The 19,643-nt window shown below is 58.0% G+C and overlaps 9 protein-coding genes across 9 annotated transcripts; 4 read left to right on the top strand and 5 right to left on the bottom strand.

Annotated features, from left to right (window-relative positions):
- Positions 1–52: 52 nt before the first annotated feature.
- On the bottom strand, positions 53–1,877 carry SCHCODRAFT_02643080 (uncharacterized protein). The gene is made up of 3 exons (XM_003027280.3): positions 1,303–1,877; positions 1,102–1,244; positions 53–1,054 (listed from the first exon to the last, which is right to left on the bottom strand). The coding sequence occupies exons 1-3, from the start codon at positions 1,846–1,848 to the stop codon at positions 331–333; spliced, it is 1,413 nt and encodes a 470-aa protein (XP_003027326.1). The 5' UTR covers positions 1,849–1,877; the 3' UTR covers positions 53–330.
- A 174-nt stretch (positions 1,878–2,051) lies between these two features.
- On the bottom strand, positions 2,052–3,136 carry SCHCODRAFT_02643085 (DnaJ-domain-containing protein). Its single transcript, XM_003027281.2, has 5 exons — positions 2,877–3,136; positions 2,747–2,823; positions 2,424–2,694; positions 2,264–2,367; positions 2,052–2,211 (listed from the first exon to the last, which is right to left on the bottom strand). Exons 1-5 carry the CDS (start codon positions 3,029–3,031, stop codon positions 2,120–2,122), a joined length of 699 nt encoding a protein of 232 aa, XP_003027327.1. The 5' UTR covers positions 3,032–3,136; the 3' UTR covers positions 2,052–2,119.
- Positions 3,137–3,157: 21 nt separating this feature from the next.
- SCHCODRAFT_02643088 (uncharacterized protein) lies at positions 3,158–4,543 on the top strand. The gene is made up of 5 exons (XM_003027100.2): positions 3,158–3,258; positions 3,309–3,551; positions 3,601–3,921; positions 3,982–4,148; positions 4,208–4,543. The coding sequence occupies exons 1-5, from the start codon at positions 3,214–3,216 to the stop codon at positions 4,335–4,337; spliced, it is 906 nt and encodes a 301-aa protein (XP_003027146.2). The 5' UTR covers positions 3,158–3,213; the 3' UTR covers positions 4,338–4,543.
- On the bottom strand, positions 4,407–6,342 carry SCHCODRAFT_02753276 (NAD(P)-binding protein; the record flags this gene model as incomplete). Its single annotated transcript, XM_050347273.1, has 11 exons — positions 4,407–4,734; positions 4,830–4,858; positions 4,920–4,938; positions 5,004–5,076; positions 5,216–5,340; positions 5,451–5,534; positions 5,654–5,811; positions 5,863–5,945; positions 6,001–6,023; positions 6,078–6,229; positions 6,291–6,342. 11 exons carry the CDS (start codon positions 6,340–6,342, stop codon positions 4,501–4,503), a joined length of 1,032 nt encoding a protein of 343 aa, XP_050197442.1. The 3' UTR covers positions 4,407–4,500.
- A 364-nt stretch (positions 6,343–6,706) lies between these two features.
- Positions 6,707–11,238, top strand: SCHCODRAFT_02643091 (uncharacterized protein). The gene is made up of 9 exons (XM_050346308.1): positions 6,707–6,841; positions 6,892–7,102; positions 7,153–7,265; positions 7,321–8,115; positions 8,173–9,667; positions 9,722–10,198; positions 10,252–10,334; positions 10,391–10,478; positions 10,533–11,238. Exons 1-9 carry the CDS (start codon positions 6,789–6,791, stop codon positions 11,115–11,117), a joined length of 3,900 nt encoding a protein of 1,299 aa, XP_050197443.1. The 5' UTR covers positions 6,707–6,788; the 3' UTR covers positions 11,118–11,238.
- A 138-nt stretch (positions 11,239–11,376) lies between these two features.
- Positions 11,377–12,910, bottom strand: SCHCODRAFT_02673087 (uncharacterized protein; the record flags this gene model as incomplete). The annotated part of the gene is made up of 8 exons (XM_003027283.2): positions 11,377–11,667; positions 11,754–11,840; positions 11,924–12,035; positions 12,120–12,258; positions 12,310–12,412; positions 12,464–12,656; positions 12,715–12,757; positions 12,808–12,910. 8 exons carry the CDS (start codon positions 12,908–12,910, stop codon positions 11,377–11,379), a joined length of 1,071 nt encoding a protein of 356 aa, XP_003027329.1.
- A 252-nt stretch (positions 12,911–13,162) lies between these two features.
- Positions 13,163–13,939, bottom strand: SCHCODRAFT_02643095 (uncharacterized protein). Its single transcript, XM_003027284.2, has 3 exons — positions 13,717–13,939; positions 13,459–13,665; positions 13,163–13,407 (listed from the first exon to the last, which is right to left on the bottom strand). Exons 1-3 carry the CDS (start codon positions 13,933–13,935, stop codon positions 13,375–13,377), a joined length of 459 nt encoding a protein of 152 aa, XP_003027330.2. The 5' UTR covers positions 13,936–13,939; the 3' UTR covers positions 13,163–13,374.
- Positions 13,940–14,209: 270 nt separating this feature from the next.
- On the top strand, positions 14,210–17,713 carry SCHCODRAFT_02693588 (uncharacterized protein). The gene is made up of 6 exons (XM_050346857.1): positions 14,210–14,546; positions 14,598–14,736; positions 14,799–14,911; positions 14,964–15,045; positions 15,094–15,105; positions 15,179–17,713. The coding sequence occupies exons 1-6, from the start codon at positions 14,425–14,427 to the stop codon at positions 17,219–17,221; spliced, it is 2,511 nt and encodes an 836-aa protein (XP_050197444.1). The 5' UTR covers positions 14,210–14,424; the 3' UTR covers positions 17,222–17,713.
- A 136-nt stretch (positions 17,714–17,849) lies between these two features.
- SCHCODRAFT_02643101 (proliferation-associated protein 1) lies at positions 17,850–19,643 on the top strand. The gene is made up of 7 exons (XM_050346309.1): positions 17,850–18,006; positions 18,062–18,221; positions 18,275–18,335; positions 18,404–18,681; positions 18,736–18,896; positions 18,971–19,185; positions 19,242–19,643. The coding sequence occupies exons 1-7, from the start codon at positions 17,923–17,925 to the stop codon at positions 19,471–19,473; spliced, it is 1,191 nt and encodes a 396-aa protein (XP_050197445.1). The 5' UTR covers positions 17,850–17,922; the 3' UTR covers positions 19,474–19,643.

A 19,643-nucleotide genomic window follows, 5' to 3' on the forward strand; every position in this document is an offset into this window, starting at 1 on the left:
AAAGGGTCTTGAGGCTTAGGTAGACCTTCAACGTTCGAAATGCCGAGGCAGTCAGCATGACAACAATAGAGTCAAACATCATTCTGAGGTATCCATCATAGCCCCAAGGCCTCCCGACTATCTTTCCTCATAGGTATAATATGGTATGGAGAAGTACAAGATGGTTGCATAGCGTGAACGTCGAGAGCAAGAGAACGTCAGACAAGAGGTGGTACAAGCGTCCGTATATCAGCGGCATCGAAGTCACCTAGAGTGGCTTGCCGTGTGAGAAGGGGTATGTGGGAAGACGAAGGGCGTCGAGCGCGACGAAGGGGTACGCGTGCGGCCCATTTACTCTGAGTCGCTGATGTCGATGACCGCGTCGACTCGCCGTCGTGCGCGCTTCGCCTCCACCGGAACGTTCTCCTTCTCGTCCGCCTCCGAGTCCGAGACGTCAATTATGTCGGGCATGAGGCGTGTCGTGGGTTGGGTCGTTGCTTGGGTCGTACTTTGCGTCTGCGCGGCGTGGCTGACGGCGTCGACCATCGCGAAAACCTCGTCGTTCAGCAGGCCGTCCGACATCAGGTCGAACTCGTCCTCGCTGTCCGAGGGTGGCCGCGCTGAAGTGTTGCGGAGCGTGTTTTCGGTTGCTGCGCTCGAGGCTCGTGTATCGGCGTGTCCGTTCGTCTGTTGGTGTGGAACAGCGCTCGGCGGTATCGGCGGAGGTCGCGAGCCCGACGCAGTATGTGTCGGCGATAGCGACAGGTCGACAGCGGTGGAGGACGATGAAGGGGGAAAGTATTGCGAGGTCGACGATATCGACGCGACGCGCGACTTTGGTAACGGCTTGATGGGCAGCGTCCCATCTTCCCCAGGTATGGGAGGTCCGGGGGAGTGGCCACGCGTGTGATTGGCGGGCAGTCGCCTTGGCCGTGGTAAGTTCTCATCGACCTGCATGGGTGGAGGTGATGGGGGCGGCGATATGGCGCGAAGGGGGGAGCGCACGGCGGGTGCTGGCGCCGGGGGCGGTGGTGGGGGTGCGCCCGCACCGTCCTGGGCATCAAGATCTTCGTCCCTGTCGCTGTGTGAGTGTGGCGCGGGTATTCGAGGGGACATGCTCACGGGTGCATACGCGCGTGCAGACTACGCGCAAAGGCCACCTCCCGCTGCTCCTCGAGATCCTCCGCCTGGTACCCCTTCAGCGTGACGGACTCTGGAGTGAGGAACGCGATCCCGCGATTGACAGGGACGTTCTTCAAGATCATCTGCATAGGCGCGCGCTCAGCATCTCCGTACTTCTCTCAAAAACACCTGACCGCGCACCTTGAACCCCAGCTTCGTGTCCCCCAGCTTCAGGTCCTTCAGCGGCTTGTACTCGATCGCCGGCATCGTGACATGCCCATCGGACACCTCGAACTTGAGCATAGATCGCGGGTAGCTAGGCATAGGGCCCTCATCCTCGTCGTCCGCCCCGACATTCCCGTCGTCCTCCGTGTCTTGATTAACGGTAGGTGCGCCGCGCATGCGCTCCTCGCGCGCCACGCGCACCTCATTGAGACTCCATGCGCTCTGCCCGATCTCCGTGAGCGCGGTGATCTGCACGAGCACGCCGGGTGTCTTTCCGGGCGCAAGAGTCCAGGTATCAGGTTGGTCATGGTGGATGGGTATCCCCGTGCCAGGGAGCATAGAGACTTGCAGGTCGGACGAGAGTAGCTGCGTCTCGACTGAGGCGATCGCGTCCTGGAGTGTCGACGGCTTCTCCGCGTCGAGCACCCACTCGAAGCACTCTTGGAGCCACTGAGGGTCGACAGACGGTTTGGGGTAGTGTTTCGTAAACCATCCCTGGACCTGGTCCAGTGTTATGGGCATGTTGGACGCGTCGGGGTGGCGGTTGAAAGAAAGGCGCTTTAAGAGGTCACGGACACGTGATCGAGATTCAGCGTGGCGACCCTTGTGCTAAATGCTGAATTGAGTTTGAGTTGCCACCCGTTGCCATCCTGTCCTCGTTGCCGCAGCAAGGGCGACACTGCCACAGGCATGTGGGCAGGGAATGACGCAGCTGCGAGCGTCGAGAAAGTCCAAGATCCCGTCTATATCCTACACATAGAAGTACAAAAGTCTACCAGAAGCAATAGCGAGTTCATCCCAGCAGCGCGGGCTTGTTCGATTTCTTCTTCTTTTTCTGGGTGCTGGCAAAGTTCCGCCACGAGCCAACCCTCTCTTCACGGCGCTCTGATTGCATGGAGTGAGCCACATGCAGCAACGGGAGATGAAAACCACCGACCTTCCCATGCCTTGTCGTCCTCGGCCTTGCGCTTCTTCGTTGCCACTTCCTCCTCTTTCTGACGCGCCTCTCGGCCTTCATTTGCGAGATTCAGCTTGATGGCCCTGCGGTCGCAAATTAGTCCACTTTCAGGATATATGGCCGGGCAATAAACACGCACTTTCGTCTCCGGACCTCCTCGTCTATCAGCATCTCCTTTGCTTGCGCTCGCAAGCGTGCGCTGAAGGAAGGATTAAGGGACGTAAGCGCCGGATCGTTGTCCGGGGTATTGGTAGGCAAGGAAAGGGACTTGAGCACGACTATCCTTGCCTGCCGGATGGTGGCGTCAAGATCGTCGCGCCGCTTCTCGTCGGAGAGTTCGCCCTCGGCTTTCTTGAGGATGTCGAAGGCTTCCGGAGCTTTAGGGTGCTTGGCCTTATCAGGATGTATGACTTCGGATAAGGTCAGTATGGCGCGGTGGCGAGAAAGGGATAGGTAACGCACAGAGGGAAAGCTGGCGATACTTCCTCTTGATATCATCAGTCGAGCAGGAGGCCTCGAGATCCAAGATGTCATACGGGCTGGGAGGGTAGGGCCGTCAGAAAACACCGTGTGTCATTGCCGGTCTACACACTTGAGCTTGAAAGCCTTCAGGATGCGCTCCACCTCGACATCACGCTGGAACGCAGTCGCCTCTCGAGCAAGCAACCTCTCAACCTCCGTCTCCACCTTCGCCAGGTCCGGCGCCGCAGGGGTATTCGCCTTTGAGGTCGACGCAGTAGCAGACATCGCAAGCTGCAAGCACGCGCAGCCGAGATGGTGGCGGTCGAGGTCAAGAACAAGTCGCCAGTCCAAGCGCCCAGCCGCACGTGTCAACTGAATGGCCGTATTCCGAATCCCGGTGCCCCCGCGGAGGACATCGTCGACGGCGGGCGAGGCAGGCCCATTGATCGCGCTCTCCTCCGCCCTCCATGTCCGCCATCCGCTGCTTCAGAGCGGGCCATGTCTTAGCAGCCGTCAGTGCGGTGTTCTCCTCGCAGTCATCGTCAATTGAGTTTTGATCCAGGCTAGATCGCCAGCGCGCACGCTCCCTGTACGATGCGCCGTGAACACCACTCGGCATGCGGCGTGGAAGCGGCGCATGTCTTCGCAGCCGGAGGGGGCGCAGGAAAAGGCCGGACAGTCATCACAACAGCAGCAGCAAGCTCCGCCACCAGGTGTCTCCGCTGCACAGGCAGCCTACGCCCGGCAGCGGCAGGAAAAGTACACCGCGAAGAATAGGGCATTGTTGATGTACACTACCGCAGTGGTGAGTAGCGCTCCTTCTCACCTCTTCATTCCATCTCACCCCCACTCAGATCATCGGCGCCGTCGGCGTGACCTACGCCGCCGTCCCCCTTTACCGCATGTTCTGCGCCGCCACCGGCTTCGCGGGCACTCCGAACGTCGGCCAGGGCGGCCGCTTCGCCCCCGAGCGCCTCGTCCCCGTCGACGACGCCCACCGCATCCGCGTGCACTTCAACGCGGACCACTCCGAGCAACTACCCTGGAAGTTCATCCCGCAGCAGAAGTTCGTCAATGTGCTGCCTGGGGAGACGAGTCTGGCGTTCTACAAGGCGAAGAATGTGTCGAATGAGGATATCATCGGGATTGCGACGTATAATGTCACACCGGATCGGGTGAGTGGTTATCGGGATGAGGGAGAGGGAGAGGGAAAGGACTGACGAGGGCCCTCCTAGATCGCTCCGTACTTCTCGAAAGTGGAGTGCTTCTGCTTCGAGGAGCAAAGGCTGCTGGCGGGCGAGGAGGTCGACATGCCCATTCTGTTCTTCATCGACAAAGATATGTTGGAAGACCCTTCATGTCGGCACGTCGATGACGTCGTGTTGTCGTATACGTTCTTCAGGTTCGTTCTCCCCTACAAACCCTGGATGCTTTCGCTCACCAGTGATTTTCCTGATATAGGGCACGGCGAAATGCCCACGGGCAGCTCGAGCCCGACGCTGCAGACGACGCGGTACAGCACTCTTTGGGCTTCGACCAGTACGAGCACGCGCCGAAGCACGAGGAGCGCAAGGAGGAAGCATCGTCATAGTCTATGTAGGCGTGCAACGATGTATGACTCCATGCATTCTAATCCACTACTCACTCTCGTACACCAACGCCGCTCCACCGCTAGGTTCTCGCCCCATCCGCGCACTTTTTTGCCCTCGTCATCCTGACCTGCTTCGCCCCTCACTCATTCCCCACTTGCACCCTCACTCCTCCGCTACCACAATCACCGCCTTCCCCCTATTCTCTCCCTTCTGCACGGCGAGTATCGTGTCCCCGACCTTGTCGAGGCCATAGGTGAGGTCTTCCTTGTGTTGAAGTTGGCCGCTGGCCAGCTGAAGTGGGATCTTGGCGAGAAATTCCTCGAGGTACTTCTCCCCTAGAATCATGACGGTGAAGCCGTACAAAGTGATGTGCTTGGTGTAGAGGAGGCGGAGGTTCTGGAAAAGTAGGCTGTGAGATTTGCAGAGCGTCCAAAGCCAACCCCAGCGCTGCTCTAGCGAGGAACCGGCGAAACTGCAAGCAAGCGACTGACCTTGACCCCATAAGGCTCGCTGTTGTATCCTTGGAGGGATGCTCAGCATGTAGGCTCATGCACTAATCAATACTGTCACGGAGCACTAACCAGAAACCATTCCACATTCCTGTGCGTTGTGAAGGTGGTGAGTTTTCTCTCAACATCTAGAGTGCCAGTGAATAGGAAACTCACGATGAACCGCGCACCTAGGTTCGCATTTGCCAGTGCGCTCTCGAGCGTCTTGCCGCCAACGTTGTCCCAATAGCTGGTCTGCGAGTCAGTCCGCGTTTGTACTCATCTCGCTTGGGCCGACGGTGAGATGGCTCGTGTCCCCGTCGTCCGTGCCACAATTTACAAGCAGTCTCGAGGACGCAATTGGTTACCATAAGGTGAGGAACACGCACACATCAATTGGCCCATGCTCGCTCAGCACGTCCTCCGTGTCCTCCGTCTTGTAGTTGAACGCCACGTCCGCGCCGATGCTTTTGATGAAGTCTACCTTGTCGTCCGACCCGGCGGACGCGATCACCTAGTTCATGAGTCAGGGTCTGCTCATTTGCGCTGGGAGTTATGGGGCGTCGACTATCTAGCGCCTATATGTCGGTGCCGTGACAGTGAGACGATCAAGTGAATGCTCGCCTTGTAACCGTCCTGTTTGGCTAGCTGAACAACCATGGACCCCACGGGCCCGCTCGCGGCCGTGACGAACGCGGTGAGGCCTTTCTGTGGGCGGGGTAGTTAGTGTGACGTTCAACGCCCGCGTGCCTCGGCAGTCTTTGTCCCGTCCTGCTGTCCCGCATAGCCATCCCACCCAGAACCGGTACGACCGACCGACCACTCACCCCGTTCCTCGGCGCATACTCCATCCACCCAGAGAACGCAGTCAGCCCAGGCATGCCTGCGGCACCAAGGTAGGTGGCCCAGGATAAGTGGGGGTGCTTGACGATCTTGCGGAGGGTGGAGATGGTAGAGGGGTGAAGGAGGGCGTAGTCATGGTGAGCTGAAGCGAGTGCAGGATAAGTGTGTAAACGAGGGACCACTGAAAACTCACGTAGCATCCCATACACATGGACACCAGGTATACACTCAGGGCTGTCTGAGCGGAGGACGACGCCAATACCGTAGCTTATGAGGCTGGCAAATTGTGAGTATGTTCTGCAGCTCGAGCGTGTAGAGCAGCTTGGCTCACGGTTGCCCAAGTACAAACCCAGGCTCAAGGTAGCAGATTCAGCATCTGGTGGAGATAGATACTCAGGGTGTACCTACCACGTCCGTCGTCTCCGCCATGAGGCCTCGGAAGTAAGGATCCACAGACAGGGCAAGGGTCTTGATCAGGACGCCGCCTTCGAGAGGGATGTTGTCCAAATCGATTGTCTCGGTGTCGTCGTATGTGACGGTCTTGCTTGGGACTGGGTAGCCTGTAGGAGGGAACACGATATATGTTACCCGAAAGCGGTACGAACTGAAGAAGTAACGTACCAGACGAGATCTTTTCGCTGAAGATCACTTCGCCGTTTCTGGTTGGCGTCATGACTTACTACCTTGGTTGGTCAAGGATATAGCGATGTAGGATCTCGCTACATTTAGCTGCTTTTATACTGCAAGCCATTGTGAAAATGGGAGTCCGACTTCTCTGGCAGCTTAGGCAATCTGCTGATACAACCGCCCAAAGAAAGGCCGAATACGCCGGGAAAGTGAAGCGACTCCCGGGCGAATCGCCGTCTAAGATACCTCAAGTATAGGCTATGAAAGGAGTCATACGAAGAATCAATACTATCCACTCCGATAGCTGGAATGAATCTGCCAAAGTTGAACCTCTCTCCGCATGATGGTGGGAATATTCGGCACCGACGGTCAGAGTTTGTCGCAATTCGTCAACATCTTGTCAGCATCAACCTTGTCCTCTGTCGAGCGTCTCATGTATGGGTGACCTTGTACTCCAGACACTCCCTTTCTCTTCCCAAACTCTCATGAACGATGGGTGTCAAGTCCCTCTGGCAGCTTCTCGCCCCGGTCGGGCGTCCTGTACAGTAAGTGATACCCATCGTGTACTTTGAGGTTCCATCTCACTGAGATGTAGGCTGGAGAACATGGAAGGCAAGACCATGGCGATTGATTCCAGTATATGGATCTACCAATTCCAAGCGACTATGCGCGACAAGGAGGGACGCGTCCTCGTGAACGCCCACGTCTTGGGTTTCCTGCGCCGCATCACGAAGCTCTTGTTCTATGGGATCAAGCCGGTGTTCGTGTTCGATGGGGGCGCGCCGGCGCTGAAGAGGAATACTCTGGTGCGTTTTCTTGCTGTTTCGCAGTGTGCTCATTGCTGAATGTCTCGCAGAACCAACGTAGGGAGCGCAAGACCGACGCCACCGAGAGCCACACTAGAATAGCGGAGAGACTGCTTGCAGCTCAGCTCCGCCAGGCTGCGGTACAGCAAGCGCAATCCTCAAGGTGCGTGCCTGCTGCTATAAGATGTACGCAGTTCCCTCACACCATCTTCCCCCAGCAGCAGGAAAGGCAAAGGAAAAGCCCCAGCCGAAGACGAAGACGTTGTGTACCTCGAAGACATCGACCCCACCATGCAGAAGACCCCTGCCCGCAAGCAGCCTCATCCCTCTATCCCCCAAACCCAACCGTCTGCCGACAAGACGAGCGCCTCCGCTTCCAAGGCCAAGTTCCGCGATCACGACATCTACAAACTCCCCGACGTCAACCTCGAAGCCGCCATCGCCAAAGCGTCCACAAGCGTCCTTCCCGACCCCCGCCTTGCCACCGAGGACGAGCTGCGCACCTTCATTGAGGAAATGCGCCCCGAGGACCTTGATGTCACCTCGCCCGCCTTCCGGGAGCTGCCCACCGAGGTGCAGTACGAGATCGTCGGGGACCTGCGATTGAAGTCCCGGCAGACGAGCTATGTGCGATTGCAGAACATGCTGCAGGCCTCGAAGACGCCGCTGGATTTCAGCAAGCAGCAGATCGCGAATTTGCAGCGGCGGAATGCGCTGACGCAGCAGCTGTTGGTGACGACGGACACGATTGGGTCGGCACATATTTCGATTCCGGTGCGGGTGGCGAGCGAGAGGAATAAGCAGTATGTTCTGGTCAAGAATAACTCAGCCGAAGGGGGGTGGGTGCTGGGTGTTCGGGACACGACAGGGAATTCGGCGGAGCAGCCTATCGAGATCGACAAGGACGAAGATGTGAAGCCCGAAGTTGTCGATCCTCAGTCGCAAGTCGTGGCCCCGCCTGTCGCTGTGGAATCCGACTTGGACGACGACGAAGACATGGAGGAGGTGCAAATGTTAGTACCTCATCCTTCCATTGCGAATAGTGTAGTGATGTATGCATTTGTTTACAGCGACGATGCCTATACCCAGGCTGCCGCATCCATGGACTCCGACTTGCGCGCATATCAGGCGGAGAACGCACTCGGGGCCATCGAACGCAGGCAGCAGGAGGCTCTTTTTCGCGGCGGCAAGGGGAAGGGGAAGGCTGCAGCGCCGACGATGACCAACCAGGCGTTGTTCACCTTCGATGGCGACGACTTCGAGGACGAGCAGATAAATCTCATCGAGGAAGACAATGACTTGCTGGCGATCGCGATTCAGGAGTCGCTTGAACAGACATCGTCGGTGAGAGTACTAGATACTGCTGATGAACGGCACGAGCCATCTACCTCAAGGGCACACGAGCCACCCATAACGGAGGCGCCTAGGCGATCCTCACTATCGGAGACGCCCAGTCGGCTGGAGACAGCGCTTGCTATCGGCATTGGCGGGTACTCTAGCACGCCAGGAGGGTCGTCAAGGCCTCCGCTGTCTACCTCTCGAGTGCCATCGTCCTCAGCGAGACCACCTGTGTCTTCTTCGACGCGGCCTTCGCAAGCGTCGACTGACAGCATGCGACCGTCCGTATCTACACCGGGACTTTCAGAGTCTACGTCTGCAGCGATTCCTTCCTTTGGCATGTTCGGGATGCCCACTTTACTGCTCGGGGACCTTGAGCAGGAGGAACCCGAGGTGGCTGAGAATGCTGCCTCAGTTATAGGCGAGCAACCCTTAACTACTATGGACATATCACGTCAAGCTCCCCCTGCCGAACCCACCGTTGCTCCTACCATAGAACTCATGTCTTCCGACGAGGATGACGAAATGGAGGAGGTTCCCGTGCCCTCCGCTGAACCCACTCGCAGGCCCTCTCCCTCGCCTATACGCTCGCCCTCTCCTATCCGTCGCTCTCCTTTTCGCCACGCCTCCGTTCCATCACCATCGCCCCCATCCATCCGACAGTCACCTCTCCCATCCCCTTCGCCCATCCACTCGCCGGCGCCCATGCCACATGCCTCGCCCCTGCCATCGCCGTCGCCGATTCGAACGTTCAGCTCATACGCACAACGGCTGCCTTCGCGTTCCCCTGTCCGTGAGCTAGAGAGTCCTGCACCGCATACGGCCGAAAAGCCTCCTTTCCCTTTCCCTGAACCTCCGCGACTCATCCCACGATCGCCTGTCGCGGGTGAGGACCTTTCCAACGGCAGCAACGGGCCCCTTACGACTTCAGGGAGTGGAGAGATCATGGACCAGGATGAGGAGCCCGTCGATGATCTCGGCGAGGACCATGGCGAGCCTATAGAGGAGCAACCCGACCAATCTCACGACGACTTCGACGCCGCACACGAGATGGACGCGACAGCAGAGGAGGGCGAGTTCGCGCGCTTCCTCTCGCAGGTGAAGGGTCGCGACCTCGCCAGCGTCAGGAGCGAGATCGACGACGAGATCACGTCGCTGCGGCAGCAGAGGACGGCGGCAATGCGCGCGGCCGAGGACGTGACGCAGCAGATGGTTGCGCAGATCATGGTATGTGCTCCCCTCGTTCAGCCACCCAGCCCTTCTCACCACTGACCCACCCAGATCATGCTCCGCCTCTTCGGCATCCCCTACATGACCGCGCCCATGGAAGCCGAGGCCCAGTGCGCCACCCTCGTCTCCCTCAACCTCGTCGACGGCGTCATCACCGACGATTCCGACGTCTTCCTATTCGGCGCCGCGCGCGTCTTCAAGAATATGTTCAACCAGTCCAAGACCGTCGAGTGCTTCCTCGCCGCCGACCTTCAGCGCGAGCTCGGTTTGGACCGCGGTGTCCTTATCCGTCTCGCGTATTTGCTGGGCAGCGACTACACTGAGGGCTTACCGGGGGTGGGCCCGGTCATGGCAATGGAACTGCTGAGAGAGTTCCCGGGGGAGGACGGACTCGAGAGGTTTAGGGAGTGGTGGGGAAGGGTTCAGATGGGGCGGGATGGGGAGGAGAGTAACACACCGTTTAGGAGGAGGTTTAAGAAGAAGTTCAAGGACTTGTATCTGCCGCCGGACTGGCCAAATGGGGCGGTGGTGAGTGAATTGAAGAAGTGTAACTCGGCGTCAAGCTGACGAGGAATCCGCAGAGGGACGCATATTTACACCCTACCGTCGACGAGTCCGAGGAGCCGTTCAAGTGGGGACTACCGGACCTAGATGGGTTGCGAGAGTCAGTCACCTGTCTACTTTCGTTGCCAAATCTGTATACTTACTCGACTGCCACAGGTTCTTCAATGGCGAGCTCGGCTGGTCACAACACAAAGTTGACGAGATCCTGCTGCCCATCATCTCCAAGATGGGGAAGCGTGGCCAGGTGAGTGTCTGCTGTTTACCACTTGCCGGACTGGATCGCCTTACTCTGTTCAAGGCCCAGACGACGAACAAGCAAGGCACCCTCAATAGCTTCCTCGACGTATCCCTCGGCACTGGCACGCACGCGCCACGCAAGCGGCAGGCGTACGCGAGCAGGCGTCTGCAGCAAGTTGTGTCGGACTTTCGAAAGAAGAGAGCGGGCCTGGCTGAGGGTGACGACGAAGAGGCCGAGAATGGAGAGCCAGTGCGAAAGAGGAGGAGGACGGCAACGACGAAGGCGAAAGGGAAGGGAGCGGGAAGGAAGGGGAAGGGGAAACAGGCAGAGGCGGAGGATGAGGGCGAGGTCGGTGAAGGGGGACAGGAAGAAGGGGAGGAAATGCAGGACGCGGAAACCGCGAAAGCCACCCGCAAGCGCATAACCAAGAAGCCTGAGGCCAAGAAGGTACCTGTGCGGAAGGCTAGGAAGAAGCGGACCCTAAGCGAGGAGGAAGAGGAAGATGATGATTCGGACGATAACTATGCAGGCGATGGAGGTGATGATGCACCCTTCTCGCCAGGTGATGCTACACCGCCTCGTCCGCGACCGCGGCCGAAGCCGAGACCTGTAAGGCGTAGTATAGCGAATACAGAGGCGTCTTGATATGTGTGCGAAGGCATTGATAGGAGGCAGAAGGAATGCGGAAATCAGACTGAATTGTGAGCTTTTTCGGCGTAAATTGTCGTCGTGTATGCTTGTAATTGTGGAGATGGTTCAGCTGCTTGAAACACGAGGGATGAGAGCTACCTATACAAAAAACAGACTTCCGAGAGGCCTTGTTCAAGGCTCAAAAGAGTATAAACTTCTTTCCTTCTCCTGTTCCACACGATCACGGACGCTGCATATCCCGGCTATGCCAGGTTCATCGGCCCTGAGGTCCGACAGAGCTCGACTGCGCGATGTCGGTTACTTGTCCTACTGACTGCTCGTCTTCGATATCGGAGGCGACCTGTGCCGGCAGAATGGGCGAACTGTCAGCGTCTACGGCACTGTTTTGGAAGTTTGCGCCGCTGTCTCGCATGCCAGGCTGTTGTTGTCTTCTGTCTGCCTCCGCGAAGGCCAATGGGCGGCTTACTTGTGTGCTGAGGAGGACAGAGGACGCGGCGGAGCGTTGTAAGGCCACCACGAGGGCGATGAGGGTGGGATAGATGCCCTGTGGGTAAGAATGTCAGTCATCTGAATAGCTCAAGGTGTGCAGAAGACGCATGGAGCGATGGTGGGCAAGTGACAAAGACTCACAGCGATGCTGTGGTACGAGATACCGATCGCGCGGTATGCGTACAGGTTGCCGGTGCCCATAGTGATGTCGATGGCAATGCTTGCTATCTGGAGGACATGTCAGTGAGGGATGCTTGTGAGGACGATGTATGACATGCGCGACAGAAACATTCACGACTAGATATACTCACCCATATGATGCAGTATACGAAGCCCGATTCTAACAGCAGGATCAAGGCCCTCTCGACGCGCGTCTTGCTCTTCCACGGGCCGATGTGGACCTTGATGTCTCTGCGGTAGGTCCTGCAGGTGAGTGTCAGTGTCACGCTGTCATTGAATGCAACGGCGCCATCTTGTGAACGACAAAAAGATCAATCATCGACTGACCATACTCGCATCCCCACTAGTACGGTCGCGACCACGTTCGTTGACAGGAGCGGAATGTCCATGATGAGCGTGCGGACCACTACGCCATTGGTGACGGCCCTGTCCCGCGCCCACCATACACATTCGATGATGACGCCGGCTATGTCTTGATGAACGATATTGTTAACAGTGAGAAATGAGGAACACCGACCTAGACTGCCTAGCATGCAAAGGGACAGGGCAGCCTTTGCAAGGCGACTATCTTGAGACAATATCCACGCTCGCCAGACGACAATGGCGTCGCTCACGAGCACCTGAAAAGGGTAAAAACAATTGAGAGACCAGGATTTACACCGTGAACATACATTATACCGCGTGCACATTTGCGTGAGTATCACGAGGACCAAAAACGTTGCCTCGCTCGCAGCCGGATCGCGGTCCATGATCACCGGCGTGTTGTAGACGTAGAACAGGATGTCCGTGACTATGCCAATGGTGGAAGAGAGGAAGAGGATGACAATGACCGTGGTGATGAAGCGTGTGGGGCGTTCTTGGCGGCTGAGGGGAGAAGCATTGAATATGTGATGACTGTCCCGACGAGGTCGTGAACACCTACGCGGAGGCGATCATCGCGGCGACGAAGACTGCGGCTTGCATGCCTGTACATGTCCTGTTAGGCTGGTGCACCTGATCTTGAGCATTTCCGCACCATAGAAGACAGCTTCGACCGCAATCTGCAAGAGAGTGGATTGCCACAAGACAACGTCCTCTGGCAGTAGGCGGACGGGTAAGTCACTTGAGTTTGAGGCCATGGGGGTCAACGCACTCCACTTGGTCCGAGGGTGCATATATATGCGCAAGCAGAAGATACGTCTATCGTCAGCAGGAAGCCACGACGTTCTCTTAAGCGCTACAAGTCCATTCGAGCAGGCGCTTACAGGCGCTACCTGTGGCCCTGTACTGCTCGAGGAGGAGGCCCTTGATTGACCATACGAGTCAGCCATATCTCGGCGATAGCGACGCACTGAAATGAAGAGTTCGCTCGGAAACTAGACCGCAACAGTCAACGTCTGGTCACGATCCAGGGACAGAGCAGAGGCTATCAGGCATATTATCTTGCGTAGACCCCGATACCCTCGCAGGCAGATTGTGGGGAGGAAGGACGGTAAAAGAACGTTCATTCGCGAAAGGACAATATTCGGGCTTCCAGTGCGACTTCGCGCCGCGTTGCTTCTAGCAGTGCGAAAAGGATGTATTGCATTGGATGGCATGCTACTCAATCTTCTTCCTCAATGCTCTCTGGCCGCGCCTGCAGCGGGGTCAAATTCGGGCGAATAGGAATGCAGGGATTGGTACGCACCTGATCGTAGCCTCCGAAAGCGTTCTTCAGGCCATCATGCGGGTATTCACGGCGGATGGCAGGAATTTGAGGGGAGGCGGCGCAAGAGAGGGCGTAGATGCCAGCAAAGATGCTGAAGGCGATGGTGAAGTGCCTCAAGGCGATGGAGGGGTCAATGACAGGGATATCCGGACCCCACATTGACACAAGCTCTTCCTGCTCGTGCATCTGGAGGTGCGGGTGTCAGAACAGATATAGAGACAACCTAGAGTTACGCACCGGATCGCCAAAGTTGCGACGCATCTGCGGGTCGTCCCAGCCCTTCGGCGCGCGGTACTGCTTGTTGAGCGGGAGGGGCGGTGTCTCGAAGAGCTCTTCCGTCGACTTTGCTTTGTCGCCGTAGTTCCTGACAACAGCGGGGGCGGCACGCGGGGCAGCAGCGAGGCGCCGCGCCAGAGCGCGGCCGCCACCAGCGCGACGGAGAATGGCCGTGTTCATCGTTGAGGACAGTGACGGCGGCCTGCAATCGGGAGCTCGCGCGTCGGACGGCAGTTGCCGGTATTTGCGCGTGCTTGCGGCCCGCGGGCCAGCATGCATTAATCTTTTTTCTTCCGTGGCGAGACATGAGGCATTGTGCCTCCGCGGCGTCCTCCTTGTCCTCGTACTTCCACCATGTCCTCCGAGTATATACGGATGTTTTTGCTGATTTTTGGTCGCCATTCTGTGCGCTCGCCGCCTCCGCCAGCCCGTGATCCAGGGGTCCAGGTATCCCCTTATGGAAAGCACCCCTGGCCGCCGCTCGGAGTCTTTTTGCTCAGGGCTAGCAGCCAGACGGCTTGTCATGCTTCCCCATTGTGTCCGGCAGCGAGCCCTTCGTATCTAAACTCGCCTCTCCCCTAACCTCCGCGCTCTTTTCTGCTATACTATATATGCCCTTGCAGTCCCCCACTCCATACTGCAACTACCAGCACTCATCCACTAACTGCTATGGCTGTCGACCCTCCCCCTGTGAAAGACGTTGAGGCCGTCCTCCTCAAGGAGCGGCCCAGGCTACGGCGCCCAGGAGAGGTCATTTACCCCCTCGAGTATAATCACGAGATGATATCCTTGTGCGTCCTCAGCCACCCGAGCGATCTGCAGCGCTGACACCGCCCGTGCAGCGATAATTGGAACCATATGTTCCTCGTCAGCTGCTTTCGTGGGCTCACGATGAGCGCTGTGCACCCTCCCCCCTCGACTGTCCTCGACCTGGGCTGTGGCGGCGGCCTGTGGGCATTGGAAGCAGCAAAGCAATGGCCGGTGTGTATTCTGCGCGCGCGCTCACGCGGCCCCGTGAGTGCTGATACTTACCCACGCACCAGAATAGCACTGTTATAGGCTTCGACATCAAGGACATTCAGCCTCGACTGAACAAGTACATCGACCCGCGGCAGGAGAACTTCTGGCAGAGAGTGACATGGGTACATGGGAATCTGTGCGTTCATTCACCGCCCTCAGGGAACGTGTATTGACGAGAGGCTCCTTAGACTGGACGGATTACCCTTCCCACCAGACTACTTTGACTTTGTGCGCATCGCTGGGCTCGGACTCGCCGTCCCAGAGGACGAGGTAAGTGCGCGCCACCCACATCATATGACGAATCTGACGACGCAATAGTGGCAGTATGTGCTCGAGGCAAGTCCCCTCCCATTCCTCTACTCCATCCCTCCTCAGCACCCCCCTCAGCACCGTGCTTACACCCCTCCAGGAAGTCGCCCGCGTCATGAAGCCCCGCGGTACTCTCGAAATCATCGAGGAGGACCTTATCTTCCCAACCGGTCCAGTTCCGAAACCGCGACCACGGCCGCCGCCCATCTCCGTTGACCTACCGCCATCACTCGACTCAATACCGACGACCGCAAGCTCAAAGGCGCCCTCCACCTTTTCGTCCAAAGATAATCCCCCATGGGGTATCTCTTTCGACGATCCGCCGCCGCTGACGCTGCAGCAGCACACTAAGGCGAAGCCGAGCCTGGCGCCCGTGCACGAGATCGTGTTCCCGCTGACGGATGTGCCGGTATCCTCGATACTGCCGACGCCGCTGGCTAGGCGATTGCATACGCGGTCGTTGTCTTCGCAACTGGAGGACTTGGATATGGATGTGGCGCCGCATCCGCAGGACCACTCGAAGCTACTGGCTGCTTGGGATGCGATGCTTTCGCGTCGCTTCCTCTCCCCGCAGCTCACGACCGTCCTCCCCTTCTACCTTTCATCCTTTTTCGACGACGTGCAGACGCACGCGCCGCTCCTCATCAAGATCCCTCCAAACTCTCGCGCATTGACTGCGAATGGTGGCCGAGGGCATCACGAGCATACTTCCTCCGTCGGGAGCGGATTTGAGCCTGGGGTATTCGCACTTTCATCTTCCACTGGCCGACGGAGTGGCGAGACGGGTAATTCACAACTCTCGAAGCCGCCTCCAACGACCTCGACAAGCGCTTGGGCGCCGATGCATCTGGCGCGGTGCGTGGCTACGGCGACGGCATGCAAGGAAGCGATCTGGGAAGAGTACCAGCGGATGTACGACGACGACCTGCCCCCCGTGCTCAACGTCGTCGGCGGCCGCTCGAAAGCCTCCTCCTCGCGCGAAACCTTCGAAGCAGACTGGACGAGCTGGGAGAACGACATGCTTGACCGCATCGGCTCTCGCCGGCTCCTCCAGCGCGAGTTCGCGTGGTCCGAGCCCGAGACTGAGCGCCCCGAGTGGCGCGTGTGGCGCTCGAACCTCGATATCAAGGCCGCGTCGTCGGGTGCTGCAGCATCGCAGGCGAATACGGAGCTCTGCCGCAGCATGCGCGGGTTCGTGGCGATCAAGCCCGCCGTGCCGTCGACGCCGCTGCAGAGCAAGCTGTCATCGGGGCAGAAAGATGGCAAGCCCGGCAGCTCGTCGAATTCGACGAAGTCGGCGGAGTCGTCGGGGTCGGGATCGGGGTCGGCGAGGTCGAGCAAGTTAGGGAGCTTGTCGAAGGGGTCGGGGAAGCCGGGTAATCTGTCGATCCCGGCGAAGGTGGCGAGTGCCGTAACGTCGAAGGGGTCGACCAACGGATCGAGCACTCCCGATACGCCCCGTCCGTCGAATGTGGCGAGTACACAAAGGCCGGCAAGTGCGTCTACGTTGTCGAAGGCGACCACGTCGGCTGCATCTACTGTCAATTCAACCAAACCAACACCAAGATCTCACTCTCCCGAAACGCCACGGCCACAATCCAAAACACCCGAACATCCCAAGCCTGCGCGCTCCCCGACGCCAAACAAGTCTGCGCGCGCGCCAACACCGTCGCGGGCGGTCAGCTCGCCTAGTTTGCTCCGGGTAGCGAACGCGACTGTATCGAAAGCAGCAAATGCTTCCAAAGCAGCGGCTGCGTCAAGCGCGGCAAAAACCACGACTGCGTCTTCCGCCGGGAAAGCTCCGCCTACTCCTTCTAAAGCACCAGCAACTCCAGCGAAGCCGGGAACTTCGTCTACCGCAGCAAAGCCAACGGCAGCGAGAACGGCATCCTCACCGATACCATCTACACCAGCGAAGCCGGCGGCTGCGTCCAGCACGCCTAAGCCCACATCCGGTACTGCCTCTAATCCGCCGAAACCGGCCAATTCGACCACACACGCATCGGAACCGCCGAAGTCTGCACCTTCGCCTACACCGCGGAGGCCCTCACCGATTCCGGGGAAGGCTCCGGCACCCCCACCAAAGTCCCCGTCGAAGCAGCCTAGCCAGTCTAAGCTGGCGACGCCGCATCGATGAGCGTCTGGCATGTTTTCTTGCATTCATCCTCTACCACCATGCATCATCTACATGCTCCATCTTGGTTAGACTCGACACTACCTTACATGCCTGGTGTCCTAGCACGCCATTCCTCATCCATCTTATCCTCATCCTCATCCTCGTCTCTCATCCATCCATCTTCCCTACACTATGTACAAAGCTGCACATACATCGTGGCCAGGTGTGTGTCAGTCCGCATTTCCGCGCGGCGCGGACCACTGTCGGCCTATTAGTATTCGCACCCATTCTCTGGACCTCAGTCACTCTTGTCTCTTGTGGATATTAGCTGATCTTGTAGATATCTCATATCATCTCTTCCGTCTCGCCTGTCGTACTGCTGATCGCACACGCATGTATAACCATCGTCCGGAACTATTTAAGATACCTACATCGCATACGCCCTATGCAATGCATGTCGAATACCTACCGCCAATCGTATTTGGATGTTGACTTGGATCGTATACATGCCGTGTGGTCTGTCCTGTATCCAGTCAAGGCCTGTGGTAAGTGCATAATCCTTGCGAGATTTGACTTCTATTGACTCTTGTAGGTCCACCGCTGACCCGCTCCGAAGTTTTGTGTCCACAAAAGGCAAGAGCAGTTCGTCGTGACGCGCACCTCCCCATCGCGTCTTATTTCCGGATCTCTCACTGTACCCAACGAACTAACACACACCCACAATGGCCGAAAACAAGGAAGCCGCCCCCGCCCCCGTTGAGGAGAAAAAGACCTCAACCTTCGAGGCCGATCTCACAAAGTACAAGGCGCGCTGATTTTCCCGATCGCCCATCGCGACGCCGCGCTCACGACGATGTGCAGACCGCGGCAGATATCGTGCACCAGGTGCAGAAGAAGCTCGTTGAGCTGGCTGTTGAGGGCGCCAAGGTTCTGGATCTGTGCCTCGAGGGTGACAAGCTCATTGAGGCCGGGCTCGGTGGCGTGTACAACAAGCCCGTGAAGGGCGTCCGTACGCCGAAGGGTGCGTGGTACTTCGCTTTTTGAGAGCGCAAATGTACTCAGACATCGCCCAAGGCATCGCCTTCCCCACCTGCATCTCCGTCAACAACTGCGTCGCTCACTTCTCCCCCCTCGCGTGCGTCCTTGCCGATCATCTCGCGAGAATCCCCGACTGACCGGCCGCGCGTTCTAACGCGACTACAGTTCCGATCCCCAGTCTGAGCTCACGCTCGCGAAGGACGACGTCGTTAAAATCCATCTGGGTGCACACATCGATGGTTTTGCGTCCATCAGCGCAGAGACCGTCGTCGTCGGCGCGTCTCCGGAGAACCCGGTGACTGGCCGTCGCGCGGATGTGCTCAAAGCTGCTTGGACCGCTGCTGAGGTCGCGATGCGCACTGTCAAGGTCGGCAACAAGAACTGGGCAGTAACGGAGGCGGTCGACCGCGCTGCGACGACATGGAATTGCAAGCCTGTTGAGGGTAAATTTCTTTTACGCCGTGATCGTCCCAGCAACCTAATCTTGCGTTCGCCAGGCATGCTCTCCTGCCAACAAACCCAGAATGTCATCGACGGCAAGAAGCGCATCATCCTCAACCCGAGCGAGTCGCAAAAACGCGAGTTTGAGGCAGCAACCTTCAATGAGGGTGAGGTCTGGGGCATCGATATCCTGATCTCGTCCAGCGAAGATGGCAAGGTACTCTATGTCCGCATACCCATCCGAATGGCTTCCTGATCTTCCTCCTCTCCCCTTCCGTCCTTCATCAACAGGCACGCGTCGAGGACACCCGCACCACGGTCTACCAGCGCGAGTCGACGGTGACGTACCAGCTCAAGATGAAGACCTCGCGTGCCGTATTCTCCGACGTGCAAAAGAAGGCAGGCGCGTTCCCCTTCAACATTCGCGTGCTCGAGGACGAGAAGCGCGCGCGGATGGGCTTGCAGGAGGCGGTCCAGCACAGCCTGGTGAAGCCGTACGACGTCGTGTAAGTATACCTTCGGAGACATCTCCCAGCCTTGAGTACTGAACCATACGCCCCAGCTACACGCCGTCGAACACCTTCGTCGCCACCTACCACTTTACCATCGCCCTCCTCCCCGGCGGCCCGTCACTCATCACGCAGCCGCCCGTGTGGTACAAGCCCGAGCTCGTCAAGACGGAGAAGGAGCTCGAGGACGAAGAGTTGAAGGCGCTGCTGGCAAAGGGGCTGCGCGAGAACAAGAAGTCGAAGAAGAAGGCCGCGAAGGAGGCGGAGACCAAGGAGTCGGCGTAAGCCGCAAGCGAGTGCAAGCGTGATGATAAGCCGCATTCTGGAACGTCGCGAAAGGCGCCGTGCGATGTGCATATGTACTTGTACGAGTGTACGCACCAAGGACTCCTTGTACTTGAATAACGTCAACATGTTGTGTGTATGTAGCCGAAGTCAGTCGTCTTCTTGCTCAC

Source organism: Schizophyllum commune, assembly GCF_000143185.2.
Source record: "Schizophyllum commune H4-8 unplaced genomic scaffold SCHCOscaffold_14, whole genome shotgun sequence".
In the NCBI taxonomy this organism is placed as follows: domain Eukaryota; kingdom Fungi; phylum Basidiomycota; class Agaricomycetes; order Agaricales; family Schizophyllaceae; genus Schizophyllum; species Schizophyllum commune.

What these genes read in the sequence shown, in the direction of transcription:
- SCHCODRAFT_02643085 (XM_003027281.2), bottom strand. Translation starts at nt 3,031, where the DNA reads ATGTCTGCTACTGCGTCGACCTCAAAGGCGAATACCCCTGCGGCGCCG. An exon ending in CTGAAGGCTTTCAAGCTCAA is followed by an intron (nt 2,824 to 2,876) that starts GTGTGTAGACCG and finishes CTACCCTCCCAG; the next exon opens with CCCGTATGACATCTTGGATC. An exon ending in GTATCGCCAGCTTTCCCTCT is followed by an intron (nt 2,695 to 2,746) that starts GTGCGTTACCTA and finishes CCTTATCCGAAG; the next exon opens with TCATACATCCTGATAAGGCC.
- SCHCODRAFT_02643088 (XM_003027100.2), top strand. Translation starts at nt 3,214, where the DNA reads ATGTCCGCCATCCGCTGCTTCAGAGCGGGCCATGTCTTAGCAGCC. An exon ending in TGATGTACACTACCGCAGTG is followed by an intron (nt 3,552 to 3,600) that starts GTGAGTAGCGCT and finishes ACCCCCACTCAG; the next exon opens with ATCATCGGCGCCGTCGGCGT. An exon ending in TTGTCGTATACGTTCTTCAG is followed by an intron (nt 4,149 to 4,207) that starts GTTCGTTCTCCC and finishes TTCCTGATATAG; the next exon opens with GGCACGGCGAAATGCCCACG.
- SCHCODRAFT_02643101 (XM_050346309.1), top strand. Translation starts at nt 17,923, where the DNA reads ATGGCCGAAAACAAGGAAGCCGCCCCCGCCCCCGTTGAGGAGAAAAAG. An exon ending in CCGATCTCACAAAGTACAAG is followed by an intron (nt 18,007 to 18,061) that starts GCGCGCTGATTT and finishes GACGATGTGCAG; the next exon opens with ACCGCGGCAGATATCGTGCA. An exon ending in GCTCACTTCTCCCCCCTCGC is followed by an intron (nt 18,336 to 18,403) that starts GTGCGTCCTTGC and finishes ACGCGACTACAG; the next exon opens with TTCCGATCCCCAGTCTGAGC.
- SCHCODRAFT_02643091 (XM_050346308.1), top strand. Translation starts at nt 6,789, where the DNA reads ATGGGTGTCAAGTCCCTCTGGCAGCTTCTCGCCCCGGTCGGGCGTCCT. An exon ending in CAGCAAGCGCAATCCTCAAG is followed by an intron (nt 7,266 to 7,320) that starts GTGCGTGCCTGC and finishes ATCTTCCCCCAG; the next exon opens with CAGCAGGAAAGGCAAAGGAA. An exon ending in AGATGGGGAAGCGTGGCCAG is followed by an intron (nt 10,479 to 10,532) that starts GTGAGTGTCTGC and finishes ACTCTGTTCAAG; the next exon opens with GCCCAGACGACGAACAAGCA.
- SCHCODRAFT_02693588 (XM_050346857.1), top strand. Translation starts at nt 14,425, where the DNA reads ATGGCTGTCGACCCTCCCCCTGTGAAAGACGTTGAGGCCGTCCTCCTC. An exon ending in AATCACGAGATGATATCCTT is followed by an intron (nt 14,547 to 14,597) that starts GTGCGTCCTCAG and finishes CCGCCCGTGCAG; the next exon opens with CGATAATTGGAACCATATGT. An exon ending in ACATGGGTACATGGGAATCT is followed by an intron (nt 14,912 to 14,963) that starts GTGCGTTCATTC and finishes GAGGCTCCTTAG; the next exon opens with ACTGGACGGATTACCCTTCC.
- SCHCODRAFT_02643080 (XM_003027280.3), bottom strand. Translation starts at nt 1,848, where the DNA reads ATGCCCATAACACTGGACCAGGTCCAGGGATGGTTTACGAAACACTAC. An exon ending in ACACGAAGCTGGGGTTCAAG is followed by an intron (nt 1,245 to 1,302) that starts GTGCGCGGTCAG and finishes GCGCCTATGCAG; the next exon opens with ATGATCTTGAAGAACGTCCC. An exon ending in CTGCACGCGCGTATGCACCC is followed by an intron (nt 1,055 to 1,101) that starts GTGAGCATGTCC and finishes ACACAGCGACAG; the next exon opens with GGACGAAGATCTTGATGCCC.
- SCHCODRAFT_02643095 (XM_003027284.2), bottom strand. Translation starts at nt 13,935, where the DNA reads ATGAACACGGCCATTCTCCGTCGCGCTGGTGGCGGCCGCGCTCTGGCG. An exon ending in GTCGCAACTTTGGCGATCCG is followed by an intron (nt 13,666 to 13,716) that starts GTGCGTAACTCT and finishes CCGCACCTCCAG; the next exon opens with ATGCACGAGCAGGAAGAGCT. An exon ending in CTTTCGGAGGCTACGATCAG is followed by an intron (nt 13,408 to 13,458) that starts GTGCGTACCAAT and finishes ACCCCGCTGCAG; the next exon opens with GCGCGGCCAGAGAGCATTGA.